This window comes from Danio rerio, chromosome 5, assembly GCF_049306965.1.
Source record: "Danio rerio strain Tuebingen ecotype United States chromosome 5, GRCz12tu, whole genome shotgun sequence".
NCBI lineage: Eukaryota > Metazoa > Chordata > Actinopteri > Cypriniformes > Danionidae > Danio > Danio rerio.
In genome coordinates this window covers 18455388-18481093 of record NC_133180.1, presented here as the reverse complement: position 1 = coordinate 18481093, position 25706 = coordinate 18455388, and the positions used below count along the sequence as shown (strand labels likewise).

Sequence of the window (25706 nt, the reverse complement as noted above, 5' to 3'; positions counted from 1 at the left end):
AAAAACAACACACAGCATATAGCCTATAGTCAGTGCAAACTCCTCATCTGCATCTTTAATCTTTACCAGCACAAGTAACCTCTTATTAGAAAGTAATTCTCTCATTCAGAGTTTATAATAGTCCAAAATGTGATTTTTTTACCTGTCACTCTTGCTTTCGTCTGTTTCTGAAAGGATCGAATGTCAGAAGCACTTCCATAATCATGCGCACGTTATCAGCTCAAGATGTTCGTTATTTCAAATATAGACGCGCACAAGAGCTCTCTTGAAAAAGTGAAACTGCTCACGCATTAGACGGCCTTGTTAACATCTTTGGGGCACAAGGTAGATTCTGCTGTTCTCCTTGGCTTTGTTCCTGTTTATCAAGATGACAACAAGGTTTGTTTAAGCTCGGGTCATCCAAGGCTCATTTTTATATGTATATATTATTACAGTGTAATGTCTCGGCTGTGTCTTTAAAAATAGCGATTCCTTTGTTTTTATTCTACTGTCTTTTGCATGAGCAAGTGACTCATCTCTGTAAACCAATCGTGTTCAGCTGCACATCTGGCTCCGCCATTTGTTATCATTTAGAAAGGGTACAGTGCAGCTCGCTTTTATGTACCTTTTGACAGTGGAAACGACCATAAAAGCGTAGCGTACCACTCAGTGGAAATGGGCAATAAAACCCCTTTTCTCACTAATATTATTTATCATTAATATGAATTAATAATATATTCATGCAGAGCACTGTACATTTTATAAAAAGGGGAATATAAGGGAAATGTTCGCACAGCATTATGTTCTGATGCTATCTCGAAAATGACACTCAAAATAGCTTCTGCTCATCTTGTTGGACAAGGTAACCCTGCCCTCAGCCCTTGACACAAGCAGTTCTAACCCAGCAATGTTTTGCTGCTACTTAAGAAACACTTTTCCTGGTTCAAAGCCAGTGATTTGGGTGTCAAAAGAAAATAACCGATTTGGTACTAATGTCGAGGTTATCGCCAGAGACTATGGCGTTCTCACGGGACCAGTCAAATCTCGTGTGGCGAGATCTCGTAGCACGAGATCTGATGTGCCTCCCAAGTATTAGTTAACAATAAAATGAATAATAGAATTTATTTAAAAATAATTCATTGTGTCCAGACAGCATTATATCTGTTACTGTTTTCTAGTAATGAGAATAAAAATTATTTTCCAACAATGTGCCATCATGTTACAAAAATGTATGCAATATTTGTTTCTTTTTCGCTCACATTTCTTGGTGAGAATCACCCATTCTTACACTGTTCAGTAAGTCAATACTGTAGACCAGAATTAAGCAGCAAACAGGTATGCAGATATAAGGTCCAACCTTTATTCCATACATTTTTTAAACCATGAATGTTCATTTTTTTCACGCCTAAAGCTCTACTCGTTTTGTATACAAGAGTCTAAGAAAAACAACTGCACAACACCACAAGGTCGACAGAAAGAGTCTATTGCCACCCAAACCATTCCAATACGTTTGTCAGATGTCCAGGTTTTTGTGGCTGGAGAACTGTTTACTGCTAAAGCAGTTCCTTTATGACCCGGAAGTTAATAGCGGTTTGTTTCATTGGCTCTTCATTGGACAAATGAATAACAGTTATCCAGGTTCTCCTTTTAGAACTCCATTTTGATAACCATCCATTCAGAACTCTCTTAATCCTCTTTGCATAGATTGCATCACCATGACCACACCCGCAACTGAGTCTTCTCCTCTGATTGGACAGTTCCGTCACCATGGTTTTCAACCTGGAAGTGGTTCTGTTTCATTTCAATGTTTTTTAGAAACATTTAAAAAGCCTAACAAATGTACAATGTCATTTCGCTCCAAGTAATATCAACAAGATATTTACAATATCTTTAAACTTTACATAAAACAAACAAGAACATTGTAATACATATTTGTCTGCATATCTCAAAATAAATCAAGCAAAAAAAAAAAAAAAAAAAATGTAACTTTGTACATGGTCAGCACTGAATATTTCCAGGTACCATAGAGCAAATCAGCTGTCAAACAGTGAGATCATACCAATTCAGATATGTACTGTAGACATCCATATCCAGCAGCTCACTAGGATAAATACAAGGCAAGGAACGAATGAAACTTAACGCAAATACATAAAAAAAACATGTCTGTACATGAAGGATAGGAAATGTACAAACAAATTTTTGAATGTCTTTTCACATGAAAAACTGAAAAGGCATTAGATTAATATATTAATATCAAATTTCTGGTTGGTATTTTGTTTTATGTTTGGAGCTAGCAAGAGCTGAAGCTACCAACTCCTTTTTGCTCCTAATCCAATCAATTAAAAAAGCCAGTTGATGTGCTTGTTTCAAGATACAAATCTTTGTACAAATTACACATGACATATCATTTACTCTACTTTGTGTGAAAATAAGTGCATGTTGCCTGTGTCCAACTTAAGTGAGGCATTTTCCTTCCTAGTGTGTTACCGTGCCTCCACTTCCTTGGGGTTGCGTGATGGTGAGTATTCCCGAGGGTCCTGGGTGGTGATTGGCGTAGTCCGTCTTGGAGATGCCGGTCTGGCAGCACCAGAGGGTACCAGAGGTGGAGGGGCACTTAGTGCTGCTGTTGGTGGTGTTCGGTTAAGAAGTCCATTATGTCCTGTTGAAGGGCTAAGCCTTGGGTAAGGCATCCCACCGAGGTGTGACATAAATGGTGGCATGTGGGGTAAGTGTCCTTCGATGGGTGATTGATGAAGTTGGTGAAGCCTGGCCCGATCAAGTTCTTCTCGTAAATGCAACCGTTCCCTTTCTTCAGCTTGTTGCCTCAGTCTTTCTTGTTCTCGTCGAACTTCCAGCAGATGTTCGTGGTGAGAGTACTCATGTGGCTCTCGATCCCGATAGGGCCGTTCTGGATCATAGACACCAGGAAAGCGATGTCCAGGCTCAGAGCGAAGCTGGAAGTCCATGCGCCTCTGCAGGTCAAGGTTTCTGTAAGCTTCCCGAAGAGGATCCCAGGAGAATGCTGGGTGAGGAAGGCGGTCTCGACCTGCTGCAAGAGGACTGACTCCCATGAAAGGTGCCATGCGGGTGCGTTCAAGTGCATTCAGACTTCCCATTTGATGCATGGCACTCAGTGTGAGCGGCAGAGAGTGGGGCATGGGGACTCCATGAATTGACGGAGGGTCACTGCAGCGAGGAGATGGTGGAGGAGGCTGATGGGATAGTGCAGGATGGGGATGAACAATCGGGGTGGTTTGATGAGAAGGTAGAGAGATTTGAGGCTTAGGGGCAGCTTCGGATCCAACCACCATAACATCCTGGTCTTCCTTGTGTTCCTCCTTGATCTTCATGTCATTCTTCACCTTGTGAAGCAGATCTCCTGAGCTGGTTTCCTTCCTATCTCTCTCATTTTCTTTAATCGGTAGCGGTTGTGGAATACCCATCTTGATTCCTGTATCGCTAAGGATGTTTTTCGAGTACGGAGAGGGAGACCTGTGAATGGATTTGAGAGAGTCATCTGAGGAACGTCTGTCTGTTATCTCTTTCCCTGGAGAACGACTTTCCTTCACTTTAACATCTCCTAAAATGACTGCATCTCGCTGGCGATCCAACAGTTCTTTTTCAGGTTCGCGGTTGCGGTCAGCACTGCCACTGCGATGTCTCCCGGAGTCTGTTGAGTTCTGGCTGTTTGAGCGGATCAGGCTGCTGATCTGGTAGCTAACCGGAGCAGAAGCAGGAGAGGAGCGGTTTGAATGCCTATTACGATCTAAAGAGTCTCTGCAACAGAAAATAACCCATTATTAGTTTATTAGAATGCTTGAAAAAAAAAAAAAAAGATGATGGATCTAGCAACACAAACCTGTCTTTATCCTTCTCTTCTTTCCCAACTGAAGAGTCCCTTTTTTCTCTCTCCCGTTCTTTTTCTTTCTCCCGCTCCCGGTCCCTCTCTCTGTCGTGGCTGTTTGCTGAGCTGCTTCTCTCTGCATCTACAGATTTGGGCCACTGTGGAGGGGTCGGGAAGGATGGTGGTGTCCGGTGCAGCCGATTCCAGGTGTCATGATGAGGACTGCTGAGTCCCGGCAGTCCTGGACCCTCTTTTGGTCCAAACACACTGTTGGCCCCTGAAATATCAAGAAACATAATATCAGTTTATCAGATCACAGTCCAGTTCTATTGGGTTTTGTACACATAAATTGAAAGGTTAATGGGGTGTACTCATTTCTTCTACAAGTAAACTTCTTTTGAAGACTTCTCAACAGAAAACAAACCAATTACCCAGTAAGGTCGAGAGCTATGAAAAGGAAAGTGTTCCATAGAGAAAATTCTATTTTAGTCCAATCAACTTGACTAAAAGACGTCCCGTTCAGCCAGTGAAGGAAGAAGGGGGAGGAAATGTGATATGGCGAGCCCTCCATCCTACTTTGCAAACAACTAATGATTGCAAGAACAATGTAAAACCAGTTGGGATGTGAGTTTAATTTGGGGTGTAAATTTGGCAAAGCTTGTCTGTGGTAGTGCCTGCCTCCTCCTGTTTCCCTAAACTCTCTTTTGGCATTTGCTGTAAAGCTAAGTGCCTTTCTTTCGTTCCCACCTTCTTTTTATTCCCTCTGCACTCTCTGTGGTCTAGAGCTAAGCTGTGCTGCACTGAGTCGAGCTAGAGGCCGGGGGCCAGGGCTTACCGAGGGCTGGGTTGCCTAATCCACCGAAGGCACTGCTTGAAAGGTTGCTGAGGCCGCCAAAGGTACTGGAGCGACTGAATGGATCTGCAAAATGCCAAACAGGGATTAGCGACGCGGGGCCGGAGGTGCCCGACCATTCCAACCGGCTTTTCTCTTACAAGCCAGCTTTGTTTTTGCGTCACTGTTACTGCTGCTATTCTAACTCCCTAAGGGTTGTTTATTTCTCCCTGTAAGACTGTTGGAGAGTGTTCACTGGCTGTGGATTAGGCTTCGAGAGGTGCTGGCATAAAGAGAACTACCTGATTGAAGTATGATTGCTAGGGACATTTTTGAAATGTCCATTGTGGAAAGTGATTAAAAGAAAGCTAGAACAACTCATGTGTCTCCCATTTCTTCTAGCAATTTCTGTCAGTCTACTAAAAATCTTCGATCTTCTCACCCCTGGAAATATGCTACGTCTTAACTTACCGTGCTAGGGACTGAAGGAGCCTAAATAATTCATGCATTTATGTATATTTTTAATTAAATTAAATACAATACAAACAACATGTGGCCCACGAAAAAATCTTTGTTTTCAATGTGGAACATGAATTTACATTCCTGAACTCTGGAAATGGGTTTATGACTAATCCACAGTGTACTTAAGCAAGCAAGCATTAAGCAAATGCTTTTATCCACAGACATTTACAATTTACTAATTTACATGAGCAATCCCCCCTTGGAGCCACCCGGAGTTAAGTGCTTTGCTCACAGGCACAGTAGCGATAAGTTCTTGACTTAGAAACAAGATAACCTGAGACCTGAGCTTTAACCACTTCGCAACACCGCACCCAATTCAGCATTTTACCCATTTTCTTTCCATTTCCTTCGGGCCCCAGGTGTTTATGAACTCAAATTGGATTGACTTGAAAGCTCACTGTGTGAAATCACCATTCAGCATTGAACTCAAATAACATATCTGATAGAAACTGTGGGGGAACTATCTGAATGAGGCAGAGCTCAGTAGAAAGGAACTGACAGTAAAATATAGTTTTATTGTGTTTTCTTGTTGGAAACAAAGATTAAATTTTGGCCAGAATGGTCTCACCCAAAAATGAAGGGAAATATTTAGCTATTTAATAATACATAATAATAAATAATAAATTATATACATATATTTTTTTCTTTTTTAAATATTTCCCAAATGATGTTTAACAGTGCAAGGAAATTTTCACAGCATGTCTGATAATTTTTTTTTCTTCTGGAGAAAGTATTTTTTGTTATATTTCAGCAAGAATAAAAGCAGTTTTTATTTTTTTAAAAACCATTTAAAGGTCAAAAGTATTAGCGCCTTTAGGCTAATTTTTTTTTCGATAGTCTCCAAAACAAACCATCTTTATACAATAACTTGTAACTTACCCTAACCTGCCTAGTTTACCTAATTAACCTAGGTAAGCCTTCAAATGTCACTTAAAGCTGAATAGAAGTGTCTTGAAAAAAAAACTAGTCAAATATTATTTATTGTAATCATGGCGAAGATAAAATAAATCAGTTATTAGAATTGAGTTATTAAAACTATTATGTTTAGAAATGTGTTGAATAAATCTCTCCCTCAAACAGATAAAAATAAACAGAGGGGCTATTATTTCAATGTATATTGTTGAATGATGATAATAATAATAATAAAACGTGTCCTCGTTAATTATGTTAAATCTAGTTCTAAGCTTTTAAATTATTTGAATTAAAAATAACAAAACATACTAGTTTAAAATAGACAAAACCATTTAATGTTTTTCAAGCAAATTTAATCATTATTATTTTCTGGAATACAGGTTGAAAAGCTTAAAATGTGAGACACTTGGGAGACACTTTTGAGCTGACTAATAACTCAATTAACATAAATAAGATATATTCGACAAGAACAGAATTTTATTTTACAAGAGATAGAAGTGTAGTATTTTCCATTTGTCAACTTAATTTCCAAACTAGGTTGTCTAATATTAATTACTTTGAAATGTGGAAAGAAGTGCCACGTAGGTGTGCAGAACTACCAACTAAGGAACATCATATTTGTGCCATTCTGTGCCTCAAATAAAAACTAGATGGATACTAAACTTAAAGTACAAACAGACATAGACAAGAACTATTTAAAATGGTGCTTTACTTACACTTACCTGCCAAATGGCTAGGAGGCAGGAAGCCAGCATGGTGAGGAGATGGTCCGTAGGGTGAAGCAGCTGGATGTCCTGATCCTATTAAAAATGACAAAATCATCATATAGTTAAAGTGATTGTAGACAAAGTTTTAAATCATAACCAAACCACTAGACGCTTCTATATAGGCCTACTGTACATGCAGAAGTTTTGGGGTGATCAGATTGGCTGTGAGGCCCTATTTACAGCAGCTATTAAGATGCACCTGGAGGATGGCAGATAAAGGTATAAACCAAGTCTGAAATGTATTTAACCACTTTTACAGGTGGCTGAAAATGGCAGAGAAAATCTGCAGAAAATCTGCTGAATTCTGCGCGTGCAGATTCCGTGTGGACCTAGTTATCAGTGAGCATCGATCAGGCTAGTTTGTTTGGTGGTTTCTACACATCATCTCTCATCGGGCTAATGTTGAAGGGAGTTTTTATTTTTCAGGATGTAAAATCAGGCTGTCAGTGAAAGAGAGTGATCTGATTGACAGCTAGGAATCAGAGTGCGAGAATAAAAACTAAGCAAATGACACAGGTCAAGAAGGAACACAAAGAAGCCAGCTGTAATTTCATTACTTATTTTAAAGATTTGCAAACGTTTATCAGATTCTGACATATTTTTACAAGCGAATCCCTTGTTGGTGAGAGAGAAATACTTAAAAAATGTTACATTTGTACAGGATGCACCAGTATGCATCAAAAAAAAAAAAAAACGCCTATTACTCGAGAAAGGTACAAAAGTTGAATCTCAATTTACTACACGGCTGTTAAAAAAGAACGTTCTATATAGTACGAATGTGAGTATATGAATGGAATTCGGACATACTACAGTACATCTGCCATTTGCCATTATCATGTGACCTACTCACGTCAGTTGTTTTGCTTCACTCACATTCATGAATTCTCTCGTGTGGCCTCATGGGATAGTGTAGCATCCATTGGATGCGCACTTAAGAATCTCACCATCTGGGTACCTCTGGCATACTCTTTATATAATTCTAAGAGTTCGGACATACTACTTGGGTCACATACTGTTTTTAGCGTACTATATAGTATGGAATTATGCAAATTTGGACGCAGCATTTATGTGCAACACTAGTTCCATTTTCCCTATGTGGAATGACAATACAGACTACTGCCATTTGTGGCTATGGAAAGGTACATGTAGGCGCAGAATGTACGTTTTTGTTTCTGTCGGCTGTGGTCTGTTTGGTGTGTTCACATGCAGCTTTTGGGTCCAGACAGAACCAGACGCAGCAGATGTAAGATGACAATAAGGACTTTTCTGTCGCCATTAGGCCTTTGACGCTGGCTTGGTGTGGCCTGGGCTTTATCTAGAGCAGTGGTCACCAAACTTGTTCCTGGAGGGCCGGTGTCCTGCACATTTTAGCTCCAACCCTAATCAAACACACCTGAACAAGCTAATCAAGCTCTTACTAGGTATACTTGAAACATCCAGGCAGGTGTGTTGAGGCAAGTTGGAGCTAAACCCTGCAGGGACACCGGCCCTCCAGGATCGAGATTGGTGACCCCTGATCTAAAGTATGGGAGTATGTTTGTATATATGTGTAAACCCTTATATGGTCGAATTTGTTGGAACTGCCACAAAAACAACCTACTCTCTGCTTACCGACTTAAAATGATAAATGATCGATACAGGAAGTGTTGTGAGAATGAAATAAAACATGCATTTAAAGGTTTCAAAAGCATGTTAATACCAGGTGGAAACAGGACCTAGAAATCAGACTGGCTCAACCAATGGAGTGAGTTTTGGGTCGGGACTACTGCTAATAAGCTGTTTGGATGGAGCAGTTGCCCGGACAATAAAAAGGACAGTGATGTCTTAGATTGAGTGTTCAGGTTGCATTTGAAAGGGTCAACTGTCTATTCAGCCTGAACTATATGTCATTTGTTAGTGTGTATCATTAATGAAGAAACCAATTACAAGCTGCTTCATGACACCATGCTGCATAATTACAATCTAAAGGGCAGACACGCTCGTGTTGCCCTTCAACAAAGAGCTACCAGTCAATTATATCAGGTAAAAGCATTTATATTCATGCCCGTGGCCCGGGTGTCGAGCCAAGACAACGTTCAAAATAACAACATGCAAATTAGCGAGCAAGGACTATGAGGAAAAGACATACAAACCCATTTTTATTATATTGCAGCCGTACCAATAAAGAGATTGCAGTATAAATTACAAGATAAGATATAAATAATCTGTGAAGGCAGTATCTTGACTGGATTATAAATATAGTTTATAAGTGAAATCAAAATCTCTTGTGCAATCAGAATGAATTAAAGTGGTCACATCAGTGATCAGTGATCATAACGGCAGAAGAAAAGAGAATTGTTTCCAGGAATGGTTGTGAAACCGCAGATTTATTTCTTAACCTGTCATCTTTTTCATCCTACAAAATTTAAGTCAGTATGACGTTGTTTTCATATAAACACTGACCGGCCACTTTATTAGGTACACCTGTCAAAGGCAAATGACTAATCAGCCAATCACATTGCAGCAACTCATTGCATTTAGGCATGTAGACATGGTCAAGACGATCTGCTGCAGGTCAAACCAGGCATCAGAATGAGGAAGAAAGGTGATTTAATTGACTTTGAATGTGGCATGCTTGTTGGTGCTAACTGCTGATCTACTGGGATTTTCACGCAAAACCATCTCTAGGGTTTGCAGAGAATGGTCGAAAAAGAAAAAAGCTAAGAACAGGAAACCGAGGCTACAATTCACACAGGCTCATAAAATTGGACAATAGAAAACGTTGCCTCTTTCTGCTGCTATATCTGGAAAGTAGGGTCAGAATTTGTCATCAACAACATGAAAGCATGGATCCATCCTGTCTTGTATCAACGGTTTAGGTTGGTGGTTCTGTAATGGTGTGGGGGATGTTTGTTTGGCACACTTTTGGTTTGTTAGTACCAATTGATCACTGTGTGAATGCCACAGCCTACCCGATCATTTTTGCTGACCATATTCATTCTTTTATGACCACAGTGTACCCATCCTCTGATGGCTACTTACAGCAGGATAACACACCATGTCATAAAGTGCTAATTATCTCAGACTGCTTTCTTGAACATGACAATGAGTTCACTGTACTCAAATGGCCTCCACAGTCACCAGATTTCAATCCAATAGAGCACCTTTGGGATGTGGTGGAATGGGAGATTCGCATTATGGATGTGCAGCCGACAAATCTGCAGCAACTGCGTGATGCTATCGTGTCAGCCATGATGCCATACATTGGACCAAAATCGGTACCTTGTTCAATCTATGCCACAAAGGATTAAGACAATTCTAAAAGCCGGTACTATGAAGGTGTACCTAATAAAGTGGCTGGCAAGTGTACATGTTTTCATAACTGATATGTGTATAACAAGATCAGCAGTGTGTATTGAGAGAGTAAAAGGTACAAGTTTGGTTTTAGAAGTTTGTCTTTCCACACACCTGTTGATGAGAAGAGGGGCCTGGCCAGATCATGAGGGTAGGGGAACCCAGGGAATACACCTGGAGCAGGAGGACGGCTGAACAGATCAAGTTTTCCATTCATGTCCAGTTTATGTGGGTCCAAGTGCATCTGCTTTTGAGGGACACACATAACATTTAATTCAAAGGGACTTTTTTCAGTGCAACTTTAATTTAAACATATAATATAATATAATATAATATAATATAATATAATATAATATAATATAATATAATATATTATAATATAATATAATATAATATAATATAATATAATATAATATAATATAAACTGATTAACACTCTGTATTCTATTTACTATGTTTATTTAATTAGAAATGTTTTGTTTTTTTAGTATTAAATATTTTTCTTTGGTCCTCCCTTTGGATAAAAGCATCTGCCAAATGATTACATGTAAATGTACATATCAGAAAATTCCTCTGTTTGTTTACTAAATTACTAATTAGTTTCAGGTTTTTATTACACAATATTTTTTTTATCTCTTACAAAAATTTGCTGTGAGATTGTTATTTTGACTCGTAAGTACTTTTTATGTCATGAGCAAGAAAGATGTTTCTTCCAGAGCCAATCATTTCTTGCCATCTTTAATGACTAAGAAGGTGGCAATAACAAACGAGTTCTGGAAACAAAAGTGTAAAGAAACAATGGCTAATGAATTGGAATGTTTTCTACTGGCATCAGAAAATAAGTATGTGAAAAGTCCACAACAAAATTAAACATGTCTTTCTGTTGAGATGTCCCCTTTTACGAAAAAACTACAACTTTGATTCAGATGATCTGTGCCAAAAATCAAGCTGATATTGTGTAGCCTGAACCCAGCAATAATGTTTAATGCATGAAACATTCCACTTTGCACCTACATATTCTTGTATTTCACTTACACTAAAGACTACACTATATTTCAGAAAGAATCTTTTCTTGGCTTCTGAGAGAACTTACTTTCATCTTCTGCTGATGATGGTAGATCTGCCAGGCGATTTGAACATGTACTGCGCACCATTTACCTGGCTTCTGACATGAGAACAGAAGAAATTTCAAAGCATTAGCACAAAGGCACGGGCATTTAAGGTGGAAAATGTAGGGATTTGAAAGAGAATGGAAATATGATTCTTACTCTTACTGAAGTCCTAAAAGGATCTGTTATCTGTGAGGAGTTAAGAAAGAAATAGAGAAAAGGACAAAGGCAGAAGTTCAACTTCATGAAATGCTGAAAACATCACAATCCTGATGCGTTTCTAACGGCTTAAGTGTTTCTCCAGAGTGGACAGCTTACCCTTGGGTCCTTCTGAAGGAGAGTGTGTGGGACTGTTCCTGGTCGTGCTGCAACATCAATAGGGTTTGAGGCCTGGAGGGAAGATTAAGACCTTTTTAGATACAAATAATGAAACATTCATACATTCATTTTCAGGCAATGAACCGCTAACTTATCCAGCATTTGTTTTACACAGTGGATGCCGTTCCAGCTGCAACCCCGTACTGGGAAACATCCATACACACTCATTCATACACATACACTATGGCCAATTTAGTTTATTCAATTCCCCTATAGCGCATGTCTTTGGACTGTGATTGAAACCGGAGCACCTGGAAGAAATCCACACGAGCATGGGGAGAACATGCAAACTCCACACAGAAATGCCAACTGACCCAGCTGGGACTTGAATCAGTGACTTTCTTGCTGTGAGGTGACAGTGCTAACCACCGTGTTGCCCAATAATGAAACAACGACAAAGAAGTCTCCACTGTTTAAGCAGCGGTTCACACAGAATGCATTTTTCGTCCCCAATGCACAACTTTTCTTTTGTTATTTAACGTAAACATGCTGGACAGATGTGTTTGACCACTATGTTTGCGTCTCATGTCTTTTAAAGTCCTGCACATGTGATCGATGTGAAAGATCTTCAACTTTTATGTGCAGCGAAGCTCATTACTATTTGTTCCAAAAGCAGTGGACCAATCAGAAGAGCTCGGAGGCAGGGGAATTGTTGCGAGCTTCTGTTTATAGTTGGCATATTTTACTTATCATATCATGGTGGAGAAGGTACTCATTGTGGCTTTGTCCAGAATATCTTGAGATACATGACTTATCTTTATGTGCTTATCACAACATATTGTTTTCCTATGTCTAACGCCCCATTCACACGGGGCGTCAGCGTCAACGCTTCCCATTCACTTTGAATGGGTGACGTCAGGCATTGCCGAACTGCATTGTGGACCCGTCGGCGCTGCTTCAGAGGCGTTGCTCGCTGCAGAAGTTGGGACTAGCTCAACTTTTCAAGCCAATCAGATCGCTTTATGCAAATACACCAGCTAGACAGTGGCCTATTGCTGACTGAATTTCATTGGCTGACGCTGCTATGAGGATCGTGTTAGCCCCAACTTCAGACACGCCTTCAGTGAAGCGTTGACACTGAAGCCACGTGTGAATGTGGCGTGATAGGCCCATTACTGTCATTAATACCTCACGTTCTTAATGTCGTGTCACACGGACCTCGCTTTTTTAAACCCATTTTTGAGAACTGTGTCATGCTTTAAGAAGCAAAGACACATTCGGTGTGAATGAGCCTTAAGAATACTTTTTTTCCAAGGCAGTTTAGCTAAAGAGTTACGTTTTGTTATTATAAATATTGTCTACTATTTCAATCCATTGTGCAGAGAAAACTAGAGCGCAGTGGTATTATAAGTGTTTTCACCAATATGGTCAAGTGAATGACATAAAAACAGGGTTTAAAGTGTTTTGAGCTTGTCCATTTGTCAAAAATGCATTTAATTGGATCGCATTGAAGCTAATAAAACACAACATGCCACTAAAGTCTTTACTATTTCAAACCATACACTGTTAAGAGATATTACATTGCATTTTTGAATGAGCTAATGACTGAAGTGTACATGGTATCAAAAACATCTACTTTTTTTAGGCCAGCAAATGCTACAACCAATCCAAATCTGAATTTGGGTACTTTTTTTGATGCATTGTTTGATTGAATATTTTGAAACAGCTTTTAAAAATCAAGTAGCAAATTCACATGCCATTATTCATTGCTGTTATGGACATGAAATAAAGCGTACCAGCCAATTAAACAGCCTGTTTCACAATAAAACATCATAGGAAAAGTAAGATGTGACTCATCACAAAACATTACGTCAGCCAAGTTTCATGGAGGCAACAGTCAATTCAAACCATCAACGTCATACTTAATGAAAACTTTAGACTTGCTCTACTTCTGACTTGTAAATATCACAATAATGAATTATTTAAAAAAAATGTGGCAGGTAAAAACCATTACAAACCAAATGAGTGAAAGATATGTAACCTATTCACTGCAGAGACACACGCTAACCACTCTGCTCAAGACCACATCGCTAAGTCTAAAGTTAACACAAAAGCCTCCAGCAGGTTACTGAGCCTGTGCCTCTTTGCATAATCCATTAGTGGAGAAAGTGGCAGTGGTAGATTTCTCTGTCTGCAGTATAAATGTAGCTGTGCGAGATTTGAGAGCACCCTGAATACTAATGGTAGGGTGAAGCTGGGCTCTCAGTCATGCCAATTTCTGCCTGGTGCAAAAAGCAGAGTATGTAATGTTAATGATACCAGAGATACATTGGCAATCTTTTTAATACCTTAATGGAGTGTAGGAGTTCACTTTTAATTGATCATTTGTTACTTGCCATGTTTTCTTTTTTGGCACGTTTATTTTTTTAGCTAATTTAGAGATGTTAAATCTGTCCCAATTTAAATCCTATACGTGTTGTAGGATGAACAGCTTTAAAAAAAGACTAATTTTACAACTCTCCTAAACAGTTGAGTTTAGCAATTTTTCTTAATTTAATCAGCTGATTTTTGAGTCAGACAGGAGCACTTTTAGCTTATCTTAGCATAGATTGTTGAATCAGATCAAACCATTAGCATCTCGCTCAAAAATATGCAGACTTTTGATAATTTTCCTATTTAAAGCTTGGATCTCAAGTAGTTATATTGTGTACTAAGACAGATGGAAAAGCTGATATGCTTAAGAACTATACACTCACCGGCCACTTAATTAGGTACACCTTAGTGTTTGGCTCCAGAACTGACTTAATCCTTCAAGGCAAAGTTTCAACAAGATACTAGAAATATTTCTCACAGATTTTGGTCCATATTGACATGATAACGTCAGAAAGATTTGTCGGCAGCCCTTTCATGAATCTCTAGTTCCACCACATACCAAATAAACTGTAATAGATTAAGATCTGGTAATTGTGGAGGCCATTTGAGAACAGGATGGATCCATGTTTTCTTGTTGTTGACGCCAAATTCTGACCCTGCCATCCGAATGTCGCAGCAGAAATAGAGACTCAATCCAGGCAACGTTTTTCCATCTATTATTGTCGAATTTTAGTGAGCCTGTGCAAATTGTAGCCTTAGTTTATTTTTCTAAGCTGTCAGAATTGGCATCCGGTGTGGTCTTCTGCTGCTGTAGCCCATCTGACTTAAGGTTCGACGTGTTGTGCATTCAGAGATGCTCTTCTGCATACCTCGGTTGTAACAAGTGATTATTTGAGCTAATGTTGCCTTTCTATCAGCTCAAATCAGTCTGGCCATTCTCCTCTGACCTCCTCTGACCCCTGGCATCAACAAGGCATTTGCACTCTGAAATATATTTCTGGAATAGTCAGACCGGCTCTTCTGGCACCAACAACCTTGCCACATTCAAAGTCACTTAAATCACCTTTCTTCCCCATTCTGATGCTCAGTTTGAACTGCAGCAGATCGTACTGACCATGTCTACATACCTAAATGCATTGAGTTGCTGCCATGTTATTGGCATATTTTGTTAACGAGCAGTTGGACAGGTGTACCAAAAAATGTGGCCGGTAAGTGTGTGTCAGCACACTTTACCTCTAGGCTATTGGTGCCAAAAAAAAAAAAAAAAAAAAAAAAAAAAAAAAATCACTGGTGTTTTGATCATTTTCCTACCTAAAGCTTGACTGCAGCTACATTGTGTACTTATACAGGTAGAAAATGATATTTTTTTAAGCTGATATGGCTTGGAACTATAATATAACCTTTTAACATAATAATAACAGTGCCTGCAAATCAGCTGAATGGATTAAAAAATGTTTAAACTCAACTATTTAACTCTAGAGGAGTTGCAAAATGAACAAAAAATAAGATGTTTTGAAGGAAGATGAAAATCTGTAACCATTGACATCCATAATAGAAAAAAACAAAGAATTTGGAAGTCAGTAATTGCAGGTTTTCAGCATTTTTTTTTTTTACTTCAAAATATCTTCTCTTTTGTGTTCAGAAGAAAGAAAGTAATTTTGAACAAGTAAATGGAGAATAAATGATGACCGAATTTCAGATTTGGGTGAACTATCCCTTTAACGTTAAATTGCATAACTGAAAATTAATGAAGACTAAAAAACTATAGATACAGCAGTTTATATATATGGTCATGATACCAACTTGGAGATATTTTACATGCCATATTTAAGTTTTGTTTGGTTGACATATTAATCTTGCCCATATTAGAGCCCACATGTAGGAAATTTAAAACATTCAAACTAACCACAGTCTCTTCCCTGCAGGCAACGGATGTCACATAGAGGTAAAATTGATGCTGAACTCCAACGTCAGACTAACTTTGAATTTTGGTTGTATATGAAAATTGGGTTAACGTCAAAACACCATGTCAGTGTAGGTAATTACACAACATAAAACCAACCAAAGATAAATGTCTGCTGATGTAAGACCTTAACATTGTATGGATGACATACCATGACGTTAAAATTACATTGTAGTTTAGTTAATTAAAGCCACAACCTAAAGCTAACCAATAATCAACACCTGCTGACGTTGGTACTAGATGTCAGCTGATGTCAAATTGACATTAAATTTTGGTCACCTGATGGCGCAACCAAAAATAGAACTAAAGATCAACGTCATATGAACATTGTGTGCCCACTGGGTTTCTTATTTAGCTCAAGTCACAACAGTTTTGTCTACGTTTTCACATGATGTAAATGAAGAGAGTCTAACCTTTGGCTGGAAGGCACCTTGCAGTGAACTGAAGGGCCCTGAATGTGGAAGCAACGGAGGCATTCCTGGCATTGTTGGCGGGTAGGAGGGAAAAAACTAAAGAAAAAACAAAACAAAATGAATGTAAAGCTTGCTGACGTTTGTCATCTCTTTGACCTACAGCTTGTCTATCTTGCTTTGCAAACAACATCAAACCAAGTCTTAAAAACATGCAAGAAGTTTACAAATATGTCTCTAAAACTTGACATAATCCATTTCATATTCAGTCAAAACAAGATTACGCAGTCAAAATAAGTCGACACTTACATTTGAATGTCTCAAGAACGGATTGTCCAGCTTCGGGGCGTATTTGTCGAACTATAAAGAGAAACACAAAGAGAGAAAGAGCGCAAATTAAAAACATATCAACAAAATCAAAGGCATCTGTGAGCAAAAACATGAGAGGGCTTTGCTGCAGTGTGCTTACACAGTCAAATAAAAAGCAGATGAAGCTCAAATAAATTACACCCTTTTAATAAAACAATTACACAGTAAAACAGCCATTCAATGTCACATGAAAGAAAACCACTGCAGCCGCAGATGGCACAGGCTTCACAGAGCCGGCACGGAGTGTGGGAATACGCTCACAAAAGAGTCAAACCAGATCGCTAAACAAATGAAAGGCACCCTTCACTTCCAATTTAAGTGACATGAGCCATTTATTATGTGGCGCAGTCATTCCTTTACAGTTGAGAAATATATAAAACTCAAGTTTCAGTTAAACTACAATTAGCAGTGTAACTATAGGGTGAGAAATGAGGGTTAGCTTGTGAATGTGGGGAGATTTTGCATTTGGAAGGGAAGAAACATGAAATGAATTAGAAATTCAAATATGCTTTTCACCTATAAAGCGTTAGTTCAGGCCACAATTTTAATAGTTGTTAATTGTTTACCCTTGTTTCAAACCTCTGAGACCTTTATTTATCTTCAGGACACAAATGAAGATATTTAAATCTGAAAGCTCCCTCATTGTACATATACAGCAAGGTTACAGACTCATTCAAAGTTCAGAAAAATACCAAAAAACATATGCCATATGTCTTCAATGGTCACTATACAGTGCTTGTGAACGCTCACAACATGCTGACACTGAGAAGAAAAAACTTAAATAAAGTTGGTATTTTTGTTTATGTGCACGTAAAAGTATTCGGCTTGATAATAATCCCACTGAAGGCATATGGTCTGTTTTGAGGAAGGGTTTTTGCACCTTTCCGGACTTTGAATGAGTCAAGAAACTTGCTGTCCATGGAGGATGAGATAGCGCTCTGATTTCACCTAAAATATCTTGATTTGTGTAATGAAGAAGGTCTCAAGGGATTGGAACGATATGACAATGAATAATTAATGACAACATTTTTTTGGGGGGTAACATTGCCATAAGGCTTAAGGATTTCATTAAGCAATATCAATAAATAAAACTAGAAAATATGGTCCATGAGTCCAATATATATGTATATTTTTCACATAAATATTGTCACCTTCAAATTAAAAGTTCTGTATTATATTTCATTACATACTCTTATTCTCTGACAACTTATATTTATTAAAATACCCTTAATACAAAAAATTATATATATATATAAATATTATATATAAATATTATAAATATATATATATATATATATATATATATATATATATATATATATATATATATATATATATATATATATATATATATATATATATATAACCTTTTGCTAAGTATGTGGACCAAAACCCACCCGGAATGCAAACAGAACCTTTTAGTTCTAGAAATATGGTTCATAAGTGCAACAGATATGTATATTTTTTACATAAATATTGTCACCTTAAAATGATGAAGTTCTGCATTACATTTATTTACATATTCCTATTCTCTGACAACTGATACGTTCATTAAAATACCCTTTTGCTACATGGATAAAAACCCACTCAGAATGTAAACAAAACCTTAAAATACTGGAAATTTGGTCTATAAGTCCAATAGATATGTATATTTTTCACATAAATATTGTTACCTTGAAATGATTAAGTTCTGTATTATATTTCTTTACATATTCTTATTCTCTGACAACTTATTTATATAATGTGATGCATTTATTAAAAAAACCCTTGCTATTTGGACCAAAACCCACTCAGAATGCAATCAGAACCTTATTATTCTGATAGATAAACATATTACTTACAATTTTACCATTAAGTTAAAAAAAAAACAGCATCTTTGTCACCTTAAATAAACAAAATATATAAATAATGCTAAATATGTAAATGAGTAAAACCTGCTGTAGTAGTTTTGACATAATGAGTGCGTCCCAAATCGCATACTTAGGCACTATTTTATGCCATTTTGTAGTATAAATGGTGTAAGTCAGGGGTGTCCAAACTCAGTCCTGGATGGCCGATGTCCTGCATATTTTAGTTCCAACCCCAATCAAACAGACCTGAACCAGCTAATAAAGCTCTTTCTAGGTATAGTAGAAACTTCCAGGGAGGTGTGTTGAAGAAAGTTGGAGCTAAATTATGCAGGACACTGGCCTTCCAGGACAGAGTTTGAACACCCCTGGTGTAAGTAGTGCATTCACACTGAAATCTTTAAAAAGAATAAGTGCACTTCAAATACCCGGACGATGCCCTTATTCAACCTGTAAAAAAGAAGTTTGGAATGTTGGACACTTCACACACTCAACGCAGCTTTGCTCACGTAGCAGAAAGGGCTGAGCTTTTGGGCAGTGATCTTGGGTTTCTTTACTTTTGGATTGTGAAAGCAAAATTCTCCTATGAGAGTGACCTATGCCACTTCCAGATGGTGAATGTGGGTATACTCATGGCAAGCATTATTTGGTAGTTTGATTATTTATTTGGCAAAGGTCATCTGGGAAATGGTTCAAATTTCTGCTTAGTAAAAAATAAATGTAGTATTCCATTTGGCACGGCACTACATTCATATACTATGCTGTTGAGTGTGCATAAGTACAAGTGTATAGTGTGCCAAGTGGGACTCAGCAATAGTCTTATATCTCAGGTGATGGAAATAAAAATGGATAAACTTAGGATGCACTAAGTGTGTGCGTTTCTTTAAAAGGCAGCAATTGCTTGAACCACACATCCCACTTATGGCAGAGGGTTTACACTCCAACAGATCAGCAGGCATAAGCTGCTTTTATCCGGCATGGTATGAATGTGTGGTGATAATTAGCTTAAATCAAACACATGAGGTTGCCCTGGCTGAGAAAATCGCTGATCTGGCTTCCCTGAGCGTTGCACTTCTGTGATCCTTGCGAGGGCCGCACGCCTGCTTTATGGTTAACACTTGCCGAGTAAATACAGCAAAGGTTTATAGTGGCTCATAAAAAAACAGTGCTTCATAATTCACAGCCCCTGTCAGAGCTTTATAACAAACAGCTTTGGCGAATCAAGGCTCAGCATTACATCTGTAAACAATTCAACTTTTATAGAAGAAAAAGCTAGGAGGAAGGGAAGAAAGACAACAAGAAAGACATTATACGAAGTGTGTGACCCTTCGAGTCAACGTGAAACAGCATTTGCTACCCATTTTACTTCTTGACTTGTTTGGAAACGTAACAAAATTAACTTTGAAATGGCATAAGTCAATAAATGATGCACAACGTGACCAAGAATATGTATAAACATAGTAAAATGGGCAGTTTTTGATTTCACGTTGGCTTTAAAAACATTGACCCAAGTAATATAATGTAGAAATGCTTTAAAAAGATCAAGCATCAGCATATATACTGTATGTCAGTAGAAAACATTACATGGTGTTTGCAAGAAATTCAACAATAGCAGGTTAGCAAATATAGATTATATTTCATAAAACATTCAAGGAAGTTGTGGTGGTGTGTGTTTGTCATTCAACACACAAGATAACCGACATATTCATGGCCATTTCAGTGTTTCCTGATGACGAAACAGTTCCAGAATGCAAGCTACAACAACATACGGCATGTTTTAAGCTAATATGCAGGCGGATTTGAATCTCTGGAGATGGAAATCTGCGATTCAGAAACGCTTGACTTCATCTTGTGCTCTGACATAATATCTCTCGTATAGTTGGACAGTGGCGATCGTATGCCGATAAGACGTTCTCGTTCCTGTCTGACTACGTTTGAATGTATTTCATATGGCTGGCTAACTTTGAGGAGCTGAACTGATCTGATCGCAGGCTTGCCAAAGTTTGCCTCTAATAGCCGCTCTGCACGCGGAAGCAATTAGGCTTTATCAAAACAGCCCGTTGATGTCATGACTTTCATCTGTAGTGAGGTCATTATGTTTCGACCGCAAGCTTTGAATGTGTCACACAGAACGAGCTCTGTCTGTGCCTCAGTCACGCCATAAGACTCTGTCTGCCTCCTGTTTTCCTCAAACAGCCCCCAGCACTCAGAAACATCACCATCCTGCTCATATGAAAGCAATAAAACATCTCTGGCTCACACTATAAAAGCGCAATGAGTTCGGCATGTCAACATGGCAGCAAAAAGGGTTTTTATTAGGGGAAGAGCTACAATATTTGTGGTCGTCATGGGACAATAGTTTATCTTGTTAGGATGATGGGTATCGGTTATGTCACCGACAATGGGTTGTAAAACTGCTTCAACCACGTAGCCACTGTTTAAGATCTGGCCAGCTTTGAGATAAGCTTTAAGCCGCAGTAGTGGGTTGTAAACTCTATTACTTATTATACAACTGTTAGTTCCGGTGCTCGGTTAGGATTGAACTAGCTCCTTTTTTGCTTCACACTTGGTTCCATTAAGGCCTATTTTCCTCAACAATGGATTCAATAATTGGCCATACTTTTTAGTAGGGATATCAGAATGACTGTGTTGTAAATTAGTTTTAAACCCATATTCTCTCTCCCATACACCAAACATCTGCATGTAGCTGGTTGCATTTAGTCTTAAAGTAGTGACTATTTATTTTTTTTTTTTTAAGACTAGCCATTACTTTTCGGAATCGGCCTCAAAATGTTGACCTAATTTGAATCCAAGTAGCAAGAGTGATTACAGTTAGTTGGTCAAACTAGCTCTACAACAGAGTCTTCGCATTTATGCAACTAGCCTCTGGTTTATGCCTCAGAAGTGGGATGTAAATACTATTCCTATTTATACAAATGCTAGTTAGTACCGATGGTGTAGGAATGACAGTATAGCAGTTTCACAGTTTGTGTCACTTGTCGGTATTTGCAATGCTCCAAACAGAAACTATTTTGGCTTCATTTGTTACAATTTGTTAACGTAGCAAAAATAACTGACGATGTTGTGACTTAAATAGAAGTTATTTGTGGTGTTAGTCAAAATTTTAGCATGCGCCATTATTCAGTACGTCAACACAGTTGCAGGTGTCATATTGATGGTGCTGTAAAACTATTTCAACCCCAAGGCCTTGGTTTAAGATATGCTCTGATTTAAGCCTCAATAGTGGGTTGTAAACACTGTTACTACACAACAGTCAGTGCTCTATTATGACTATTAGGAAAGAATGTGGTCCCATGTTTTATCAATCTACTTGTATACATTCCAGACAGGCTATACAGAACTGTTTTGGCTCGGTTTAGATCTATTTTCATTTAAAGCGCAACGATAGATGAAATAAATGAGGGTATTGTGTCTAAAATATTGTGCTATTACGACCATGCTGGTATTCACTACGTCAACAACTTTGTGAATCCCAATGTTTAGGTTAGGTCACTGAGATGGTGTTATAAAATGGTTTCAAATTTGGCCTTCGTTTAAGCCTCAGACGTGTGTTGTAAATAAGTAATAAGTAAGTATTAGACTGCATTCGCACAGCAGATCTTGATAGTTAGTTCCGATTTTGTGACTATATTCGATTTTTTTGTTGTTGACCAGCTTACATCATCTTTTAAAAGTGACTCATATCCGTCTTTTAAAAGTGACTCTTATTTAAAAGTGACTCACAGCAGACGGCAAAGGCGCAATGAGCAGGAAACAAAGAGCGGGCGTTAACTGACAGCTAATAATAAGAGCGCCCTCTTCTCCGTTTTTGTATTTAATCGGTTCACAAGGTTTCATTTTATTAAATTATTTTTATGTCAAGTTGTTTTACTATAGTTTATGACACAAAAGTTCTCATTTGGCCATATTCTTTTAATCGTTTTTAAACCAGTAGGGTTTTTAATGTAATGTCCTGGTCGTGATTTTTGCACATGATGTATGCAGCAGTTTTAGTTTAGCCAGTTGTTTATGTGGTGGACGTTGCTAAAAAGCTTAAAAACCTGTGCTACATGACAATATATAAGCTTTTGTAGTTGCCGTGTATGAGATTTAAGGTTTGGGACTCAGACTTGACATCATTCGCTATGGTTTTTAATGACGCGTAACTTGCATTGATTTATATCGGATAAATTTCCACCTATGAACAAGACCTAAATCTGATTTGAGTAAATCGAAATCCATGTGATTTTTTTTTTCTGCTTACAGGTACATGAGACATATCCGTTCTGTGCCACATGAAAGAAAAAAAATTGGAGTTGAGTCACTTTAAGCATGCAGTGTAAATGCAGCCATGCAGATACATGTTATGCATTAGTTATTTTTAGGTCTGTTGTGATGGGTTGGTATCACTATAATCTACACTATATCACTAAACTCAAGTTCAGTGATGCCCAAACTAGGGCCCGAGGGCCAAAGTTGGCCCAAGGTAACCTTTGATTTTGCCCTCCATCCCATCTGAGAAGAAAGGAAGAATGATAGAGATGTTTCGATGTTATAATGTTAACAGCTAACTGAAATTCAATGTTTCAATTAAATGGTGTAAATTAATCAGAATTTATAATGCAATAGTTCATTCTAGAGGTCTGTTGTGATTTGTTGGTGTCACTATACACTACAACAGTTTTTTTTGATTGGCTGCCAGTCTGCTTGTTCTCTTCGTTTGGAACTATCTTCGCCAATGGAACAACAACAGACCAAACGACAGATGATCCTATTTTTAAAATTAAAATCTGTCTGAACATCAGAATGATGCAGCCATGCTGAAAATCAGTATGTCAACGCAATTGTGAGTGCGATATTGTTTGAAGAATGCGATGGCCGCTTGTTTTAAATAGGTTGGTGTTTTTTAAGGGGGGATCAGGGAGGTAGGAAGGGAGTAAAATCTATCTGTTTTTACTTATCCTCACATTTCTGGCTGGGGTACGCACCATGGGAGGTGCAGTGGGCGGCCCAATGATGGCTGCCGGGGGCAGACTGGCAGGGAAAGGCGTGAAGGTGTGCTGATGCGTGTGTTGGTGCTGGTGCATATGCTGATGTTGGTGAAATTCGGCCCGGAGGAGCGACACAGGGGCCAACGGCGACCCTGTGGCCCCTGGCGCCGTCCCCCGGCCTCGCTCCGAGCTCTGAACCAGGAAGCGGTTGTTCAGCTCCTGCCTCAGAAGATCATGCTCTGCAAGATAGGAGAGTGAAGGGGGAAAAGGAGGGAAAGGGGGAGAGGGGGAAGACACGGGAGGGAAAAGAAAAAAAAGGCACGGGCGGCCAGTGAGTTTTCACAACAGTGGTTGGAAGAAGCGAAAGAGGGTAGTCACCTGGCTTTCTCTGTTTCTCCAATTCAAGGTGTGAGGGTTTTCTACGTGAGGACTCATTGGTGGAGGTAAGAGAGTTGCCTGTGACAATGTGCCAATCAGAATCCCCGAATGAGGCTGGCAATACATGATTGGTTGGTTGAAAGATATCAACAGGCTGGTATCTAAAGACAAGAAAGAACCAAGAGTCACCTCAGCAGAAAACACACACACACTTGACCCGACATACACAAACGTCTACACCGCCTTAAAGGGATAGTTCACCCCAAAGTGAAAATCACCCTCATGTCATTCCAAATCTGTATGAATTCTTCTTTCTTCTATGTTTGGCTTCAAAAGGACTTTGATAATAATCATAATCAATAATCAATATTTTAAAAAGTAATAATCATGTTTTTGAGTTCCACAGAAGAAACAAATGCATAAAGATTTTCACACAAAATTTTCACTGATGGGTGAACTATTCCTTTAAGGCCTTTTTTTTTGAAAGTTAAGGATTTCTAAGCTCTTGATGCTTTTAAAAGACATCAATGTGTACTTTGCTTCATTACAATATAACAATGTTGAATTTAAGAACAAACTTATAACATTATTGCTAAGATGTTAGTGCTAATTCTATGACTTTAGCCTTCTTTTACAATGGAAGCTACATGACACAATATTGAGATTAACTGCAGGTATTGTATAAACACTTTACTGTTGCTTTATTATTTCCTTTCTAGGTTTAAATTAGCATGTAGCCGTATATTTCTATAATTGGCATTTAAAAGCTAGTAATTAACAAAAATACACTTACCGTATGAAGCAAGGAGATGAAGAGGGCAGTTTTATCTTAAATATATCATTTAGTTTCATACTAGAGTGCATTTCCACTAATTTCCATTGAAACAAACATAGTTCATTGATTTGGCGTTTCCCAAATCTGTTGTTTCAATGAACATTTGCAAACTGCGTCGCAAACTTGTGCACTTGCAACTACACCTTTGGAGCTTTAGTTAAAAACATAGTTCCTGGCTGTGTTCTATGTCCAGTTATTCCCCTATGCCCTATTTATTTAGAACATTCTAACATTTAAACTTGGAATAATAAAAAAAAAGCATTAAAATCATTACTCTTGGGTGTAATTTGCTTTCAAAGTATTTTTACAGTTCAGTTTTAGAGATCTTCATGTTTACAATTGCGCTCCCTTCGCAGTGCACTTTGAAAACATTTATGTCATTCTGAACACAGCTGAGCGGAATTTATGTTACGTCGCCAAAGCTAGTATTTTTTTTTTTTAGAGTCATTGCTTCAAAGATTGTGAAAAAAAAACAAAAAAACATAGCACATCCGTTAATTCTTTTATTTTGTAGTAGGTTATTTATTAATAAATGTAGCCTACTGTATATGACATCGGTCAGTTGGTTAGAACATTTCTGCAGTGGTTTGCATGTGTCAAATAATAAAAGTAGACTTAAATTTATTATTTTTTTTTAGAAAATAAACAATATCCTACTTATTAATAATAATCATCATCAATATTATTAATATTATTAATGAAGTATGATTGTTTTCATTTCCTAATAATTATAAAATTTAATTTCTTAATAATTAGCCTTATTATTTATTTATTTATTTATTTATTTATTTATTTATTTATTTATTTATATGATTTATATATGAAGTGTTCAGATGCAAAAACCTCTAAGTGCCATCTAAATTTTTTTTTCTACAATAAGCATTTTTCTTAGTCTCTTATGTTTATGTTTAGTTATTTTATGTTA

At 37.9% G+C, this 25706-nt stretch overlaps 1 protein-coding gene across 50 annotated transcripts in view; it reads right to left on the bottom strand.

The window, feature by feature from the left end:
- Positions 1 to 1317: 1317 nt before the first annotated feature.
- The window catches only part of fbrsl1 (fibrosin-like 1), a 584485-nt gene continuing 560096 nt past the window's right edge, over positions 1318 to 25706 (bottom strand). For 3 of the 50 annotated variants that reach the window (XM_073952014.1, XM_073952022.1, XM_073952039.1), the window contains 11 exons: positions 23947 to 24107; positions 16671 to 16721; positions 16365 to 16460; positions 11616 to 11687; positions 11457 to 11486; positions 11282 to 11353; positions 10304 to 10436; positions 6806 to 6889; positions 4659 to 4742; positions 3839 to 4100; positions 1318 to 3756 (listed from right to left, as the gene is read on the bottom strand). In XM_073952014.1, the coding sequence (XP_073808115.1) occupies positions 2463 to 3756; positions 3839 to 4100; positions 4659 to 4742; positions 6806 to 6889; positions 10304 to 10436; positions 11282 to 11353; positions 11457 to 11486; positions 11616 to 11687; positions 16365 to 16460; positions 16671 to 16721; positions 23947 to 24107 (2339 nt within the window). In that variant the 3' untranslated portion in view covers positions 1318 to 2462. Of the gene's footprint in view, positions 3757 to 3838; positions 4101 to 4658; positions 4743 to 6805; positions 6890 to 10303; positions 10437 to 11281; positions 11354 to 11456; positions 11487 to 11615; positions 11688 to 16364; positions 16461 to 16670; positions 16722 to 23544; positions 23808 to 23946; positions 24108 to 25706 lie in introns of all 50 variants that reach the window. The other 47 variants (XM_073952015.1, XM_073952024.1, XM_073952041.1 and 44 more) reach the window with 22 other exon arrangements.